This window comes from Fundulus heteroclitus, chromosome 7, assembly GCF_011125445.2.
Source record: "Fundulus heteroclitus isolate FHET01 chromosome 7, MU-UCD_Fhet_4.1, whole genome shotgun sequence".
NCBI classification, from domain to species: Eukaryota; Metazoa; Chordata; class Actinopteri; order Cyprinodontiformes; family Fundulidae; genus Fundulus; species Fundulus heteroclitus.
The window spans coordinates 32,874,511-32,889,260 of record NC_046367.1 but is presented as its reverse complement, the minus strand read 5'-3'; the positions used below and the strand labels follow the sequence as shown (position 1 = coordinate 32,889,260).

At 38.7% G+C, this 14,750-nt stretch overlaps 1 protein-coding gene across 8 annotated transcripts in view; it reads right to left on the bottom strand.

The window, feature by feature from the left end:
* The window catches only part of epha3 (eph receptor A3), a 128,570-nt gene extending 114,379 nt beyond the window's left edge, over window positions 1-14,191 (bottom strand). For 6 of the 8 annotated variants that reach the window (XM_012876836.3, XM_012876837.3, XM_021323735.2 and 3 more), the window contains exons 1-2: window positions 14,004-14,189; window positions 3,026-3,090 (exon numbers count right to left, since the gene is read on the bottom strand). In XM_012876836.3, coding sequence (XP_012732290.1) covers window positions 3,026-3,090; window positions 14,004-14,097 — 159 coding nt within the window. In that variant the 5' untranslated portion in view covers window positions 14,098-14,189. Of the gene's footprint in view, window positions 1-3,025; window positions 3,091-14,003 lie in introns of all 8 variants that reach the window. The other 2 variants (XM_036139515.1, XM_021323737.2) reach the window with 2 other exon arrangements.
* Window positions 14,192-14,750: the final 559 nt, after the last annotated feature.

Sequence of the window (14,750 nt, the reverse complement as noted above, 5' to 3'; positions counted from 1 at the left end):
GACAGCAGCGTTGTATCCCCCGTTGCCTTGAAGACTGTACTTCACTTTGTATGTACCCATTAATTTCTATTCTGCATGCAGAGCCGGTGTCTGGGGTGTTGGTTTGTTGCTGAAGAATGCTTTCAATGCATGCGAGAATGTAATCTTTAACAGTCTTTAGTGATGGGTTAAGCCCCCCGGACACTGCAAAGCAATCAGCCTGCCTCCCAGACAGATAGCAGTATATCTGGATCAAACACACTCAAACACACAGGCGCGCAGCCATCAGTCCATTCGGTGGTTCCCGGGTGAACATCCTGGGGAGGCTAAGCTCTTAATTTGTTCTGACGAGAGCACGTTGCGTCTCGGTAGGCCAATAGTTGAAGCCTCTCCATCAGTGTGAATGAGTTTGCATCTGAGTGTGTGTGCGTGTGAGGGAGGAAGAAAGGGCTCTCTCCCTTAGCCACACATTATGAGAAATCATTTGTGAGCGGCGGTCTCCGTGGGGCATGCTGCTTATCAGAGCGAAGTCAGTGGATGACGTGAGTAATTACAGATGATTCACCTTGAGGACCTGATCAACAGCAATATTTATCTGTGTATGTGTCTCCGTCTCTCCTCCCTCAGCTTTTCCTGCATTCTTTGCACCCTTCCATTCATCATATTTAGTCATCTTTTTGATCCTTCTCTCATTCACGTCTCTACAATTTCGGGGTCATTCTCAAAAATGAGGGTATTCTGGTCAGATGAAACACCATGCTTTGGGAAGTCTCAGTAAAGAAGAAGGGCAAAATTGAGCTTCGTTTGGCCTACATACAAAGCACTATATGAGATGGACAACCAACACGGCACATCCCCCAGAACACAAATCTCTAGAGTAACATGTCTATACTAAGGGGATGCTGCTCTTCTACATGAACAAGAGCTAAATATATAGGGCAATACCATAAGAAAATCTGTTAAAGGGAATGACTAGAAGTATTTCACCTTAATGATCTTATTACCAACATTTATCTGTGTATGTCTCTCAGTCTTCTTCCTTCTCTCACCTTTTTCAGCATTCTTAACACCCCTCTGTTTTTTCCTCTCCCCTCATCTTTTCAACAGCGTCTTATTCCCTTCAACATTTTTTATGGGAGGAGTTCTCAGCTGGGTATGACACTGGCTGTCTTTCCCGCAGCACTTTTGCAAACTTGAAAACCACAAACGTCTAATCTAAACTAGTTCAAAGACAAATTGAAATAAAACAGACATCTCTGCACAAACTGCGTAACCTCCGTCACACATTCCAATGGCCAGAGCTGGATGAAGTACCCGTATCAGTGCACATTTTCCTAGTCGCTCACACGCAAATAACTTTAGCCAGCACAACATCAATCTCGTCCGTCATTTAGTTGCACAGTTGCAATTGTGTAGTCTGCAATTGTGTTTAGGCTAAATGGGTTTTAAAGTGTTTGCAGTCTTTTCTGTGCGTTATTTGAAGAAGAAAAAAAAATTTTCGTTGCGGCTGATCGTCATTGGAGAAGCTTGCCGTGCTCCGACCGTGCCAGCGCTGTATACGGCCGAAGGAAACTAGGTTTGGCAGTCCAATGGAACAAATGACGGGATTACCTTAAGCTACTGCCAAGGAGTAATTCTAACACTTAATAAAGGAAAAACAGGGAATTGTGCATGTGTGTGTGTGTGTGTGTGTGTGTGTGTGTGTGTGTGTGTGTGTGTGTGTGTGAGAGAGAGAGAGAGAGAGAGAGAGAGAAAGAGAAAGAGAGAGAGAGAGAGAGAAAGAGGGGAGGAGAGTTTGTGTGTGACTCTGTGTGAGAGAGAGTAAAAGAGAAGTGGGGGTGGTGGGTGACAGGAGGCCAGCCCAGAGGCGCAGGAGTCTAACTAGTTAGACAAATAAACACTGAACAAGAGCCCACTGGAGGGGCTTGGTGGAGAAAGGCAGACTCATAGATGATAGAGGCTGAACTTTCTTTTTTCTTTTGCTGCTTTGTTCTATAAATTCTGCAGACATTGTACATCTATAAAACTATGAAATAGAGGTATTTTTGGGAGAAAAGAAAGACAGAGTAATATTTTGAATCAGAATTTTTTTCCAACTGCAAATGATTAATATATAACGTAAAACATGTGTCATTGTTGTTGTTCATTTTTTTGTGTACCATGTATGTAAACCAGAGTTTTACTTTTAAGGGGTGACAATACATATAGCAATATATATTTTCGAACCTCACAGAATTATTAAGGTCTCCAAGTAGATGACAGTGTGGTAACATTTTTTGTGGATGTTAATTTTAAATAAAATTAATTATTAGGAAAATCTTTGGTCTGTTTGTCTGAATATTTCATTTTTTTTAGGAGTAGCTAAAAGACAAGTTCCATTCTGTTCAATTCAAAATACTAGTTATACCTTTTTCTACAGTAAAATAAATTGTGAAAATATTTTTTATTTAAAAATAGGAACATAAAACTTCTGAAAGTGTTTTTTTATTTAAATCAATATTTTTTTTTTTGTATTGCAGGTAAAAGTTTACATTTAAATACTCATGCTATGGAAGAAAATTGATTTCAGATATCAAAATGGAAAATGTTGTGGCTTAATGTTCAACACATGAATTATTAACTGGAATGTCAACAATGAGATTCATAACTTTGCATGCATTGTATAAATACTATCAATGTTGTTCTTGTAGTATTTCTTTATAAAGGTAGTAATTTTTTCCACAAATTTATGAGGCTCATTTGGACCCAACAGCCTAATGCCTTACTCTGTCTTTAAACATACACACATTCAAACACAAACAAGAGCTAATTATTGCAGTACAGTTTCCTTTTAGTATCTCAAACATATGGCAAACTAAATATTTAACCTCTGACCTGCAAGACGAAGAACAGACAAAAAAATGTCTGAAAAAATTAGGTTAATCTGCACTTCACTCTACAGTTCAATATGAGGATCAATCTAAAAATCATTATTTTTGTGGCTTAAATCTTCATGCAGTTCAGACATGATTGAGGTGGTAATGGTAAAATTCTTCAAAATACTCACCCCATGTGATGGGTAGGAAATCCATCCTAACTCCCCTTGGCTTGCTTTTGAGTCTAACAGGTTAACTGTGGTGAGAAAGAAAAAAAAACACAGACAGCACATGAGTGACCAGTTCTTGTTAGCCCCAATTAGCCTTCATTTAATCCCAAAGGAGAAATGTCTTCAACCTCAAGGACTGATTATTTACCCAGCTGCCACACACACTGACTCACGCGATGGCACTCCATGGTTCTATGGCTAACTTTGTGAAGGGAGTGATTCGAATAAAGGGTCTCTTTCTATGTTTTTAACCTTTGTTAATTATTAGGTTTCTAACCTAGCCCATAATTTAACACAATAAGGCCTATTCTAGCTTTACCTAAAAATAGCCTTAACCCGTACAGACCTCACCCTTAATGTCGTTCTTTATGTATTACACAGGAGCTTGCAAAAGTGTTCGTAACCACCGAATTTAAGTGTCAAGGAACTTTTTTGCTTTTTGACATTCTGCAGTCACAACCTTAAATGCATTTTATTGGGATTTCATGTGATTGATCAAAACAAAGTAAAGCATAAACGTGAAGTGAAAAGTTTTCAAAAATGTTTTACAAATGTTTGGAATGCATTTGCATTTAGCCACATTTATTCTCAAACTCCCAAATAAAATATAACAGTGGCAGGAAGAAAGTCATTGTTGAAAGAAACAGTTTGGCACCAGTTTTTCGAGATGCATCGAACCTGAAGAAAGTGCTCTAGTCAGATGAAACAAAAAATGAATGTTTTGATCTAAAAAAACTACAACGTGTTGAAGAAAACTAACAATGCATAACACTCTGAGCACACCATATCCACAGTGAAACATGGTGGTGGTAGTATAATGCTTTGGGAATATTTTTTTAAAGCTGGATTTCTAAATCAGTTGGTTAAAACATCTCCTAGACCGCTGCTCACTGCAGCATCTGGAAATGGAAAGTTTATAGCATGAGGCCAAAATGGACCTTTTGTGGCCTACATGCATAATGCTTGGACATCATTCATCCTCCTGAAGACACCCTCAACACTGGGAAACATGGTGGTGGTAGCATCATGTTGTTGGAACAAAATCTGGGTATCATTATATAATTAAATCCTTAAAAAAAAAACATACACTGAAGTTTGTGGTTGTATTTTGAGAAAATGTAAATTGCTATTTTACTTTTGAAAGACACTTTAACATGGATTTATAAGGAATCCTATAGTTATTAAATGTATATGCCACTGCTAAAAATTGACTGGATACTTTCCTACCGATAAAAGGAGAATATACCCTACATCTGTGAAAAAATGAAACCCAAATTTTTAAGGATGTTTAAGGAACTTGCTCTGTGTTGGTTAAAGAGAGTGAGCTACTGATAAATTAAGATTAGTTAAACTGGACTCTAGCAACTCTTAGGTTAAAGGTTAATGTTTTTGACTGTTCCAGAGCCTCCATATTAGATGGTAAACATTTGAAAAGGTTTTCATGAGGACAGGTTCTTGCTCTTGATTTTATGAAGTGCTGTACTTTCTGAGCATACAACTGACAATTCAGTACGTTTGTGTTTTGATGGAGTTAAAGTCAATAAATAATCTTCTCTGCTGAAGAGTCATCAACCTGTGTTAATCTTCTTTATTCCATCAAAGGCCTATGTTTTTTTCTGTGTTTTTTTTTTTAAATATTAGCTGAATATGTTTTTGTAGTGTGTGAAAGAGGCAACTACAAACACCCTGCATATGGCATAGGCAAACACAGAAAACATGCTATCTCTCTCTGCAGGTATTTTGAAGGCGTTGAACAAAAAATACAGAATTAAAAAAGCCAGAAGACGCATTTAAGTTTCAAAGAGTCCTGCTTTTTACCCATCCAAGCCTTGGTCTACCTTGCTGCACACTCATTCATGGTAACTGAACTGTAACCAGGTAAAGCAAAACTGCTTCAAATCAAAATTTAAATGCAATCATTGCGTTCAGAGGTAGCCCAAAATTCAATTGGCCACACTCTGACCAGAATATAAATCCATTTATAATGAATGGAAATGCAGCTTGTGTGTATGTGTATGTGTGGGTTTGTGTGTGTGCGTGCGTGCGCGTGTGTGTCTGCCTGCCAACGGGAAGCGATTTCTTTTTCAAACAGTCATCCAACAGCAGACAGAGTAAATCCATGTCTAACAGAGGAAATATGACAAGGGACAAATAAGACAAGGAGCTCAGTAGCGCTATGATGCAAGCTGAAGCTTTAGAAAACAGTTTTCTGTAGTGAGCTGAAGTCATGGCCTTGTTGGTGGAGCATAGAAGCCCAGTTTTACTTCTTTTTTTTTTTTTTTTGAAGTCCTGCTGATAGAAATTCGACAGCCAGAATCGCAAGTAAATAGTACTAAAGACACGTGTCATTCCTGCTTATGGATATCTGGACCAAACAATCGCTGACATTCAGAGTATTCCTGGAGGTCTGAAATGAATTGGAGCATTTTCTGCTGTTCTATACTCATGGTTGCAGAGTGAAAGATTGGTATTGAATTGGGCTGTCAGAATGGATCATGCAGGGAGAGGCAAATTGAGACAGCTTATTTGCTTCACGCACACCTGACTTCAGCAGGCAAACTGTCAAAGGCACAAACACAAACTTGAGATCCTATTCAAAGATTCAAGCACTTTCATTTAAAGCATCTAAAACGAAGAGCCTGGGAACAAATAGTGGAATTAACTACCTTAACTCAAAAATGTCTTCATTTGCTCAGAAGCATGATTGAGACCCTAATTTGAACCTGCAAGTGTTACACAGAAGGCATAACTTTAAACTGTAACTCTTCTTTTGGTTGAGAAAATGCTCATTCTTGTAATATTCTCATTAGTAAGCTAACAAAAAGACTTTTTGAAACAGACTTCTTTTTGCCCCAAAGCCTCAAAAGATCACATAGAATAAGAAAATATGTGATCGGGAGAAAAACATAAAACAATCGTAGAAAACTTACACTGTTCCAGCAAAACTGACTCATCCTAATTTTTAATTTCCTGCTGAGAGCAAAGTGACTCACATTCAAGCATGCACAAACAAGCGCACACGTTTACCTAATGTACCCGAGCAGCTTGCACACACCCACACCAGAGTGAAGCAGCAGCGCAGCTATGCCCTGCAGCTGTGACCCCATGCGCTGTGAAAATATGAGGCACGCATACGCCTTGCATTCTCCTGGTCAAACCCTTTCGCTAAGCAACACCACAGATTTTAGCTCGTAGAAAACATCTTTCAAACAACAACGAACAAAAGTCCCATGCAAATCTATTTTAGTCAAGTAAAATATATCCCAAACTAGCATCCATAAATCCAACGTTTGCTCATTCCCAAATGTTACCGACGGAAAGCTGATAATTTAATGTGGAACTAATTGCTGAGAAGGCATTGGAAATCGCTTTTTTTTGTGTTTTTTTTTAAAGAATAAAAGTTTCATAAATTTCAAACTCTGTTTTATAGCTATACGAGGCAAAGTGACCTTTATTGCTCATTCAGCATTATATAAGTGATAGAGTATGCTGCAAAATATGATTAGGTTCCTGTATGATCATGGTGCTTGCTTACAAGTAAACATATAGTAATTGTTCACACTATTAGACGGTGCAACATAAAACAACAGGGGGAAATGTATTAACATCGCACTAACACTATATAAACAGTGGAACATAAAGAGCAGTGTTAACCATTAAACAATACATAAACCGGAATGGGAACCATACATAGTTTAGATATTAAATTCAGTCTTGGCATATTTTTCTAAGCGGATATTTGTCAGTTTTGTCAAAGAGGTTTAGAACTGTTGTGGAAAGCAGCTTGTGCAGAGTCTGGCAACGTAAAATGATACAGTTTAGGTTTGACCGGGATCACATTTGTAAAACGAAATGCCTTTGCTGCTCTCGAAACAAACTTTTGCAGTGGGGAAAAAGTTACGCTAAGATGGAAGTGAACGTTTTCTTCATAAATGTCAGCAGATGTGGTAACAAAAGAAGCCCAAAAAGGAAGAGGCACACAGAGACTTATCTACTTCTGGGTTCGCAAAGCTACTAAATCGAGCCGCAGCCGTGCAACTGCACTCAGGCGGTTGAGTGGCAGAATACACATTACTATTAGAGTCTAATGAAGCTATCTGTTCATGTCAGATAATAGCAGCTCAGCATCCAGGGCCATTGCTTCCAATTTACATTTCTCAACGAGCCGAGCCCACATCTCAAATTGAGCCAAGCGAAAGAATTTGAGTGCAGAAAATTAGACAGCTCTCATATCGCAGGAAGGGAAAAAGGGCCCTTCAGCTGCATTTGGCCTGAGGAACCAGGACCAATGCATATACAAATAAACATAGCAAAAAAATCCCAATCATATAAACAAGGGGAATATACAAACCGACATGCCCGTTCCTATGATTATTTTTTTTTTTTTTAATAATATTTAAAGCTAATTGTGTGTCTGGCAGCTTAGGCAAAGACTTGGTGGGTCTGGCTGCCTTACGGTGTCAGTTAAGCTTTGTTCTAAGAAAATGGAGACAGAGAGATATTCCGTCTGTTGTAGCAACAAAGTTGAAAGGCCAAAAATAATGGATCACATCAAGCTACTAAACCAGTTCGATCAGTCGCAACAATCACAAAGAAGACAAAATAAATGAACACAAAAGAGAAAAATATAATAACAAAAATAAAAAATAATATGTAAAATAAACTTTGATACATTGGAATGGCATTGTCAGCCTACGGAAAAAAAATATCAATGTGCTATATGCACGTTCTAGTTAAGTGGGACTCGTTTTTCATGGATTACCTCATGCTGTCGCATTGAGGCAATTGGCTTGAGAAACTGCTATGATGCTAAGGAAGGCCAGGTTGCTTTGACGGCAGCCTTCAACTCGTCTGCATTGTTGGTTTTGGAGTCTCTTATTTTTCTCTTGACAACACAATACACATTCTCCATGGTTTAGGTCTGTGGAATTTGCTGGCGATTCAAGCAAAAATAATACCAAAGTCATTTCAGCAAGTACTGAAACTTTGACAGTGGCAGCAGGTGTCAAGCACTTCTGAAAAATGAAATCAGACTCTCCATAAAATGCTTCAAAATGTTCTGGTGTACGGCTGGGCTGACTTTGAACTTGACAGAAAACAGTGGACCAACACCAACAGGTAACATGGCTCGATAAATCATCAATAACTGAGGAAATTTCACGCTAGATCTTAAGCAAGTTTCATACTCTTTCTTTCGTGTCTTCCTCCAAACTCAGGGACCTTGATTTTTAAGTGAAATGGAAACGCTGCTTTCATTTGAAAAGAGAACTTTTAACCACTGAGCAACAGTTTAGGTTTTTTTAACCCTGGCCCAGGTAAGATCCTTTTGACACTTTTAGAACTGCCTTAACAACATGGACGGTAACCTCTGACATAATAACCGATATCACAGCTATGTACAGGGAAACGTGCTGGTCTTCCTGCTCTTTGCCTCCTGCGTATGTTCACAAGGGTCAAGCACACCGACAGAAGCAGAAATGTGGTACCCTTTTTTTTTTTTTTACAGTTTTGTTTTTTAATAAAACATCTCTCAAAATGTGACTCTGAATCGTAAGGAAATAAATAGAAATATTTATATATTTTTTTGCAGCCATGGGCCAACAGTTCGGTGGTTCTGAAAATCTGGCTTAACGTAAGGAATGCACCAGTTGTAGCCTCTGTCTTGGATATATCCGTGTGGTAGCTCTTGAAGTACCAAAAAAGATTGCAGATCATACCTTTTGAGTGTCCCACAAGCTCTTGAATGGGTGTGCTACACAATCCTGTTAGGACTATGGTTATCCTTGTCTCCTTCTAATGTCCCACTTCTTTATTCTAACTTTTCATTGATGTGCTTAGGTACAGCACTCTATGATTTTTTTACCAACCTTTCATCACCTATCCCCTTTGTCAAGGGTGGTGATTAGGGGTGGGCCTTTAGTGTATAATTCTATTGCTATCATGACATTTTTTTTTTCATCACGATAAGAATTTGGGTTTATCTTGAAAACAATAAATTAGTTATTTAAATTAGTGTTGTCTGTATAACACCAAAACTGCCAAAATTTTCAGGATCATTATTTTTACAATGTCCTCCACTATTCATTTCTTGATAGCATCAATAAATACCAATACATAACTAAAAATATAATTAAATGCAGTTACGGTGTGCAGTTTAGTGATACAAATCCCACTTCTTTATGTACACGGTGTCCTGCTGAAACATTTTTCAAATTTTGTTTTAATGCTATACGTTACATTATTAAGTGTGATTTGTAAGGACCATATTTGTGTTTATGGAGCTATAACTGCATTGTGACATGCAGTCACAGCCACACAGGTTCCAAAACAGACTGAAAGAAGCTATAAACAGTATTTTATCATCACATTGATCCCAGTAGTAGTACATATGTCATGAAAAAATATCAAGTCCATATTTTCCAGCCCAAATGTCAACGACTATCTGAAGAACTGTCAACAGTCTTCTGCATGGTTGTATAGCCCAGAATTTCTGAATTATTATTATTATTATTTGGCAAACTATTTATCTTGTTTACTATTTCAGTTTTCTGAGAGACAGGATTCTGGGTTTTCGTCATCTATAAGCCATAATCACAAAAAATAAAAATATATCACAATGTGTAAGAAATATGATGCATAAGTGTCACTCTTTGAAACAGTTACTGACATTTTTTAACTTCTTTGAAAAGTTCAAATTGACTAAAGACTCTCTCTCTCTCTCTCTCTCTCTCTCTCTCTCTCTCTCTCTCTCTCTCTCTCTCTCTCTCTCCCTCACTCTCACACACACACACACACACACACACACACACACACACATACACACACGCATAGCGTCAGTTAGCGAGCTAACGTCAGCCAAGAATATGGCCCCTGCCCCATCAGGGAATGCCTCTAAACGGGAGTATTAATAGCAAACTCAGCCAGCCTGTCTGAGAGGGAGCAAAACATCAGAGGTGGAAACAGGTGAATCAATATATATAAAGCAAACCAAGACCACCGTCTAAAAACCCGCAACGTGTAAGCTGAACCTGACAAATGGAAGCAGTCAATGACACTAGATATATGATGATTGTGCATGCTGTATAATCATATATCTAGTATCGGCCAGCGTAGCATATGTTGAGCAGGGGAGCTCAGGCACGTAAAGGGAAAGACGGGGGGGCTCGTTTTGATGTCTGTGTTCTCGTAATTTATGGCTGCTGATTTTTTTCCAGCGTGCGTTTTAATTCCAGCGTCCCCAGAAACTAGTGCGCAGCTGATGAGCATGGAGAGGCAGAGACTGGATTAAAAGTATCGAGATGTTGATCAGGCACATAGAGTAGAGTAGAGTAGAGTAGAATAGAATAGAATGATAAAGAATGTTTCACCGAAGATGCAGCTGTGCATGTAAGGGTTGGCAGGCCGCACTGCAGGCAAAGCAAGGCGACTTGTGTCTGTGTTAAAGGGTGAAGTGTTCACCTCCCATTATGAATTATTCAAGAGCAGAGTCACTCTGTCTGATGTTGCTGCTACTTGCCCAGCCCCTCTGTCCCCATTATTTTTCTTTCTTTCTTTCTTTCTTTCTTTCTTTCTTTCTTTCTTTCTTTCTTTCTTTCTTTCTTTCTTTCTTTCTTTCTTTCTTTCTTCTGCTTTTACACTTTTACACTGGCTTAAAAATATGTCCTAATATAAAAACATAGACACAACCACTGACATAAAGGTATATTCCTCTGCATACTGTGTGCAGTACGGGGAAATATAGTGTACATATATAGTCCTTAAACTTTCACTACAGTCTAAACCAAGTGAGATTGGGCTGTTGAACTGATGTTGCCAGTCTTCTGGCAACATTTGGTGAGTACACACAATACAGGCCTGCAGCACAGAAAAGCTGGAATTTTGTATTTAAGTATATATATATATATATATATATATATATATATATATATATATATATATATATATATATATATATATATATATATATATATATATTGTTCTTTTGTGTGCACAAACATTTCTTGCAGTTCTGAAAGGTGCCATGGCTCACGAACACCCATGTGCCCGAGTAGGAGCGCAGTTTGGGGCTCTTCAGGGGCGAGCATCTAAAAATACCTGCGGCCTCCAGGCATCCCGCTGCGGGCCTGTATCTCACACCACCTGAGTGGGCAAGCTGCCCCAATTCATAACTTTTTTTCTTAAATCAGTGATCAAAGAAAGAATTGTGACAGCCTTAAGCTTGATTTTAAATTGCTTAACAAATCAAATCACTACTACTGCATTACAAAGTTTCAACAGGATCATCATGACCACCGGGAGGGCGTAAGTAGAAATATTTGTATTAAATTGGGAATTTTATTTTATTCTTCATAAAAATCTGTAGAAAAGTTTTTTTTTTGTTAAAAAAACAATAAATATACCTCCATTGTAGATTTGTATTTTATTTTATCCCTACAAGCTATATTTATGGATCTAAAATCCGACATGGTCTTTGTTTATAGGAACTGCAAACGGGGATCAAAATAGCTGCAACCAGGATATACGTAAATCATCAGCACGTTGAAGATTGCAAAAATATCAAAATAAATGAAAGAAAAAATAAACCAATCAAAATTGAGTTACTTAATTAATTAATTAATTAATTAATGTGCCCACTGAGTGGCGCACAGTACAATAAAATAAACTTTTTTTATATATTAAATTACATTTTATACTGATTTTTATCATATATATCAAAGTATCCCTAAATCAGAAAATAATTTCAAACATGACTGTTTTTTGAAATAAAATGTATAAAAAGCTCCGCTCAGAGCAGCTTCAGCTCATCGACAGGCAAAGGGAAAAACAAGTCGTATTGGGGTGTTCTTCACTTCAGGACACGCATTTAGTTATTCATAATGTTAACTCAATACTTTCTGAAGGTTTTATAAATCAATGGCCTGCGCGCATCAGTTCTGTTCAATGTTTTTGATCGTTGGACAGAAGCCAGAGCCGCAGGTAATGATAGACTTTGTACTGCAATTAATTTCCGCTTTTTCTGCGTAGGAAGCTGCTTATTGTGTTGAAAATATGTTTTCAACTCGCACATAAGCTCCTGCTATTTATGTATATTTCTATAAGGACGGAGCAGGTCCTCGCTGACGCTTCCTGGAAGATTTTAGAGTTTAAAAAAAAAATGTTAATTGACTTAATTGCTCTTCTCTGAGACATTACACTTTAAACTTTATACTCCCAATATGAACTTAGGTTCTCACAGGGTCTGAGCTCTGTTCGCTGTAGGTCTGCGTAACGCGTTTGGTTTTTATTCCGTTTTGTCACGCAGCGTATTCTCCTGCCTCACGCCGTCAAGGAGCGACAATAAATTACATCTAATGCCCTCTCCTGCGCTGCTTTAGACAAACTAGCCGGAGCCCGGATCGGACCCCTGACTGCAGGGGCTATGCATAAAAAAGACACCTCTCTACTGTAGCCTGTTACTTTTTTTCTCCCCCTCGCAAAACATGTCAAATGCGTATCCGTGCCACAAGCCTTTGAACCCCTTCAAAGCAGAAATCAGTTTCAGCTTACAACTCCTCTGTGTTACAAACGAACCTGTGAGTTCATGAAGAGACTTTGTGCAACTCTAGAAAAGAGAATTGCCAAGTTCATTCACTTTGGGAACTCACAAACAGAAACCGCTGTGTGGCCTGTAGCGTCCTGAACTTTCCACTCGCCATCCAAAGAAAATACGTTGCGTTAGTGTCTCTAATTCTGATTTATGACATTCAATCTAATACGTTGTCGTTTTGCCGTTGATTTATCACTTTATTCTGAAAGTTTAAACTATTTATTTTGAGGCGTGCGTGTGTGTTTCCACTAACTGAACAAAAGCTACTTTATCTCATCTTTACTCTATTCATAAACGTGGAACCACCTTCACGTTCTAAGACTTTTCTGTGTTCTTGTGTTGTGACTTGAGCATCTTCAACACGCGTCTGGATTTTCCTCTCTGCTCCTGAACTCTTTAACTTCCAGACATCGAAGAGAAATTTGAGAGTCAAGAACTTAACAAAACTTGTCATTATAACAGCAATTTAGTTATTTGCATTTTGTATGTCTTTATTTGTGGTTATGATCGCCGTTTCACAGATTTGGAGAATGCCCCCCGACTGATAGGATTTGTGTTATCAACGGGCGTAAAAGTCGCCTTAAGTTTCACGGGGACCGACAGCTGAGCTTTAACTCGTTTGATTCGAGGTAAATTTCATGCGCAATTTTTAATTGTTGCCAAACCTCTTATAACGGCGATAGTTTAGATTCCCACGGTAGCCTATACGTATATTTTTGGGTCAAAACCATATACCTTAAAAGAAAAAAAGAAAAAAAATCATGTGCGTTTTTACGCACACGATCACTGTGCTCGTCCTCTATTTATTGCCCTAAAATCGAGTTCGGCTCACAGTTTCCCAGTAACTGGGGCGTCTACCCCAAATGGATTCTCGGTTAGGCAGTTAGACGTGAAGAGTACCCCCCCCCCCCCCTCCTCCCGATATCTCCGCAACAACTCCCAATGCGCGCTTTGTGAGCTCTTTTAAAACTGACCTTAATTTCATGTTGATTTAAATAACTAATAACAACCCAACAGCTGCTTCCCTTGTTTAGATCTGTCTTCACTTTGAACGTCCTCCTCTGTTTGTCAGTTAAATGATCTCTTGTGTCTGTGATGCCACACTGTCACCTCCGTGCGCTTTGGACCATCTTCCTATTGTTGTCGCAGTTATTTGAACAGTGATCCGCGGCGGGCGCATGGCATGCTGAGATCAGTGCCGAGTGAAGCGCACCATCCAAACACACACACACTCTTCTTCTCTCACACTCCCTCTCTCTCTCTCATACACACACACACACACACACACACACTGACTGAGAGACACAGTAGCGAGCGCTCACATTGATACAAATGTCCGCAGAGTTGCCTTACCTTCATTGGGGGGATAGATGGTGAGGAAAGCAGGGACAACGCAGGACATTAGAAGGTGTAAAATGAAAAGGAGTAATCGCGGATTGCAATCCATGGCGGCGGATCAGAGGTACAGAACTCCATGAAGCCACTGACTGGTCTGGGAACGTCTTCTCTCCACTCAGCTTTCCCCCTTCTCTCCTGCTCCGTTCCCTTCAGCTAGAGCAGTTTTCCGCTGGGTCCTACAGAGTCATTCCCGCTGCAAAACACAGCGCTGAAGTTCATCACAGGTCAACCAGAAACCGAAGCCTATACCAAGAACGTCTTTAGTTCTTGGTTTTATTTTAGTATTTACCTTTTGGCTGTACTGTTTATTTGATTTTATTTTATTTATCAATCAGCAGTTTGACTCGACCTGATAAGCAATGATCTGGTTCAGGGACAAGCAAACGTTCAGCCAGAGCAACATGGATGTAGACTTCATATTCTGCTGTCCTATAGTAGCACCAATTCAATCATATTATTCCTTGAGACCCAATTTAGAATGCAAAATTATAAGGTGGTCATGTTTTAAAAATAAGACAAATAATTTGATACACATAAAAATAATTTGCTAAGGTATATTAGTCTGCAAATGTAATGAACAAAGGAAAACTTTGTAGGGGTAGCCAGACAATCTTCTATACATCATTTCTTTCAAATGCATGAATCCAAGAGAGGGGAGAACAACTTTTAATGATGTGTAATATTATTCTTATTTCTTTAGTT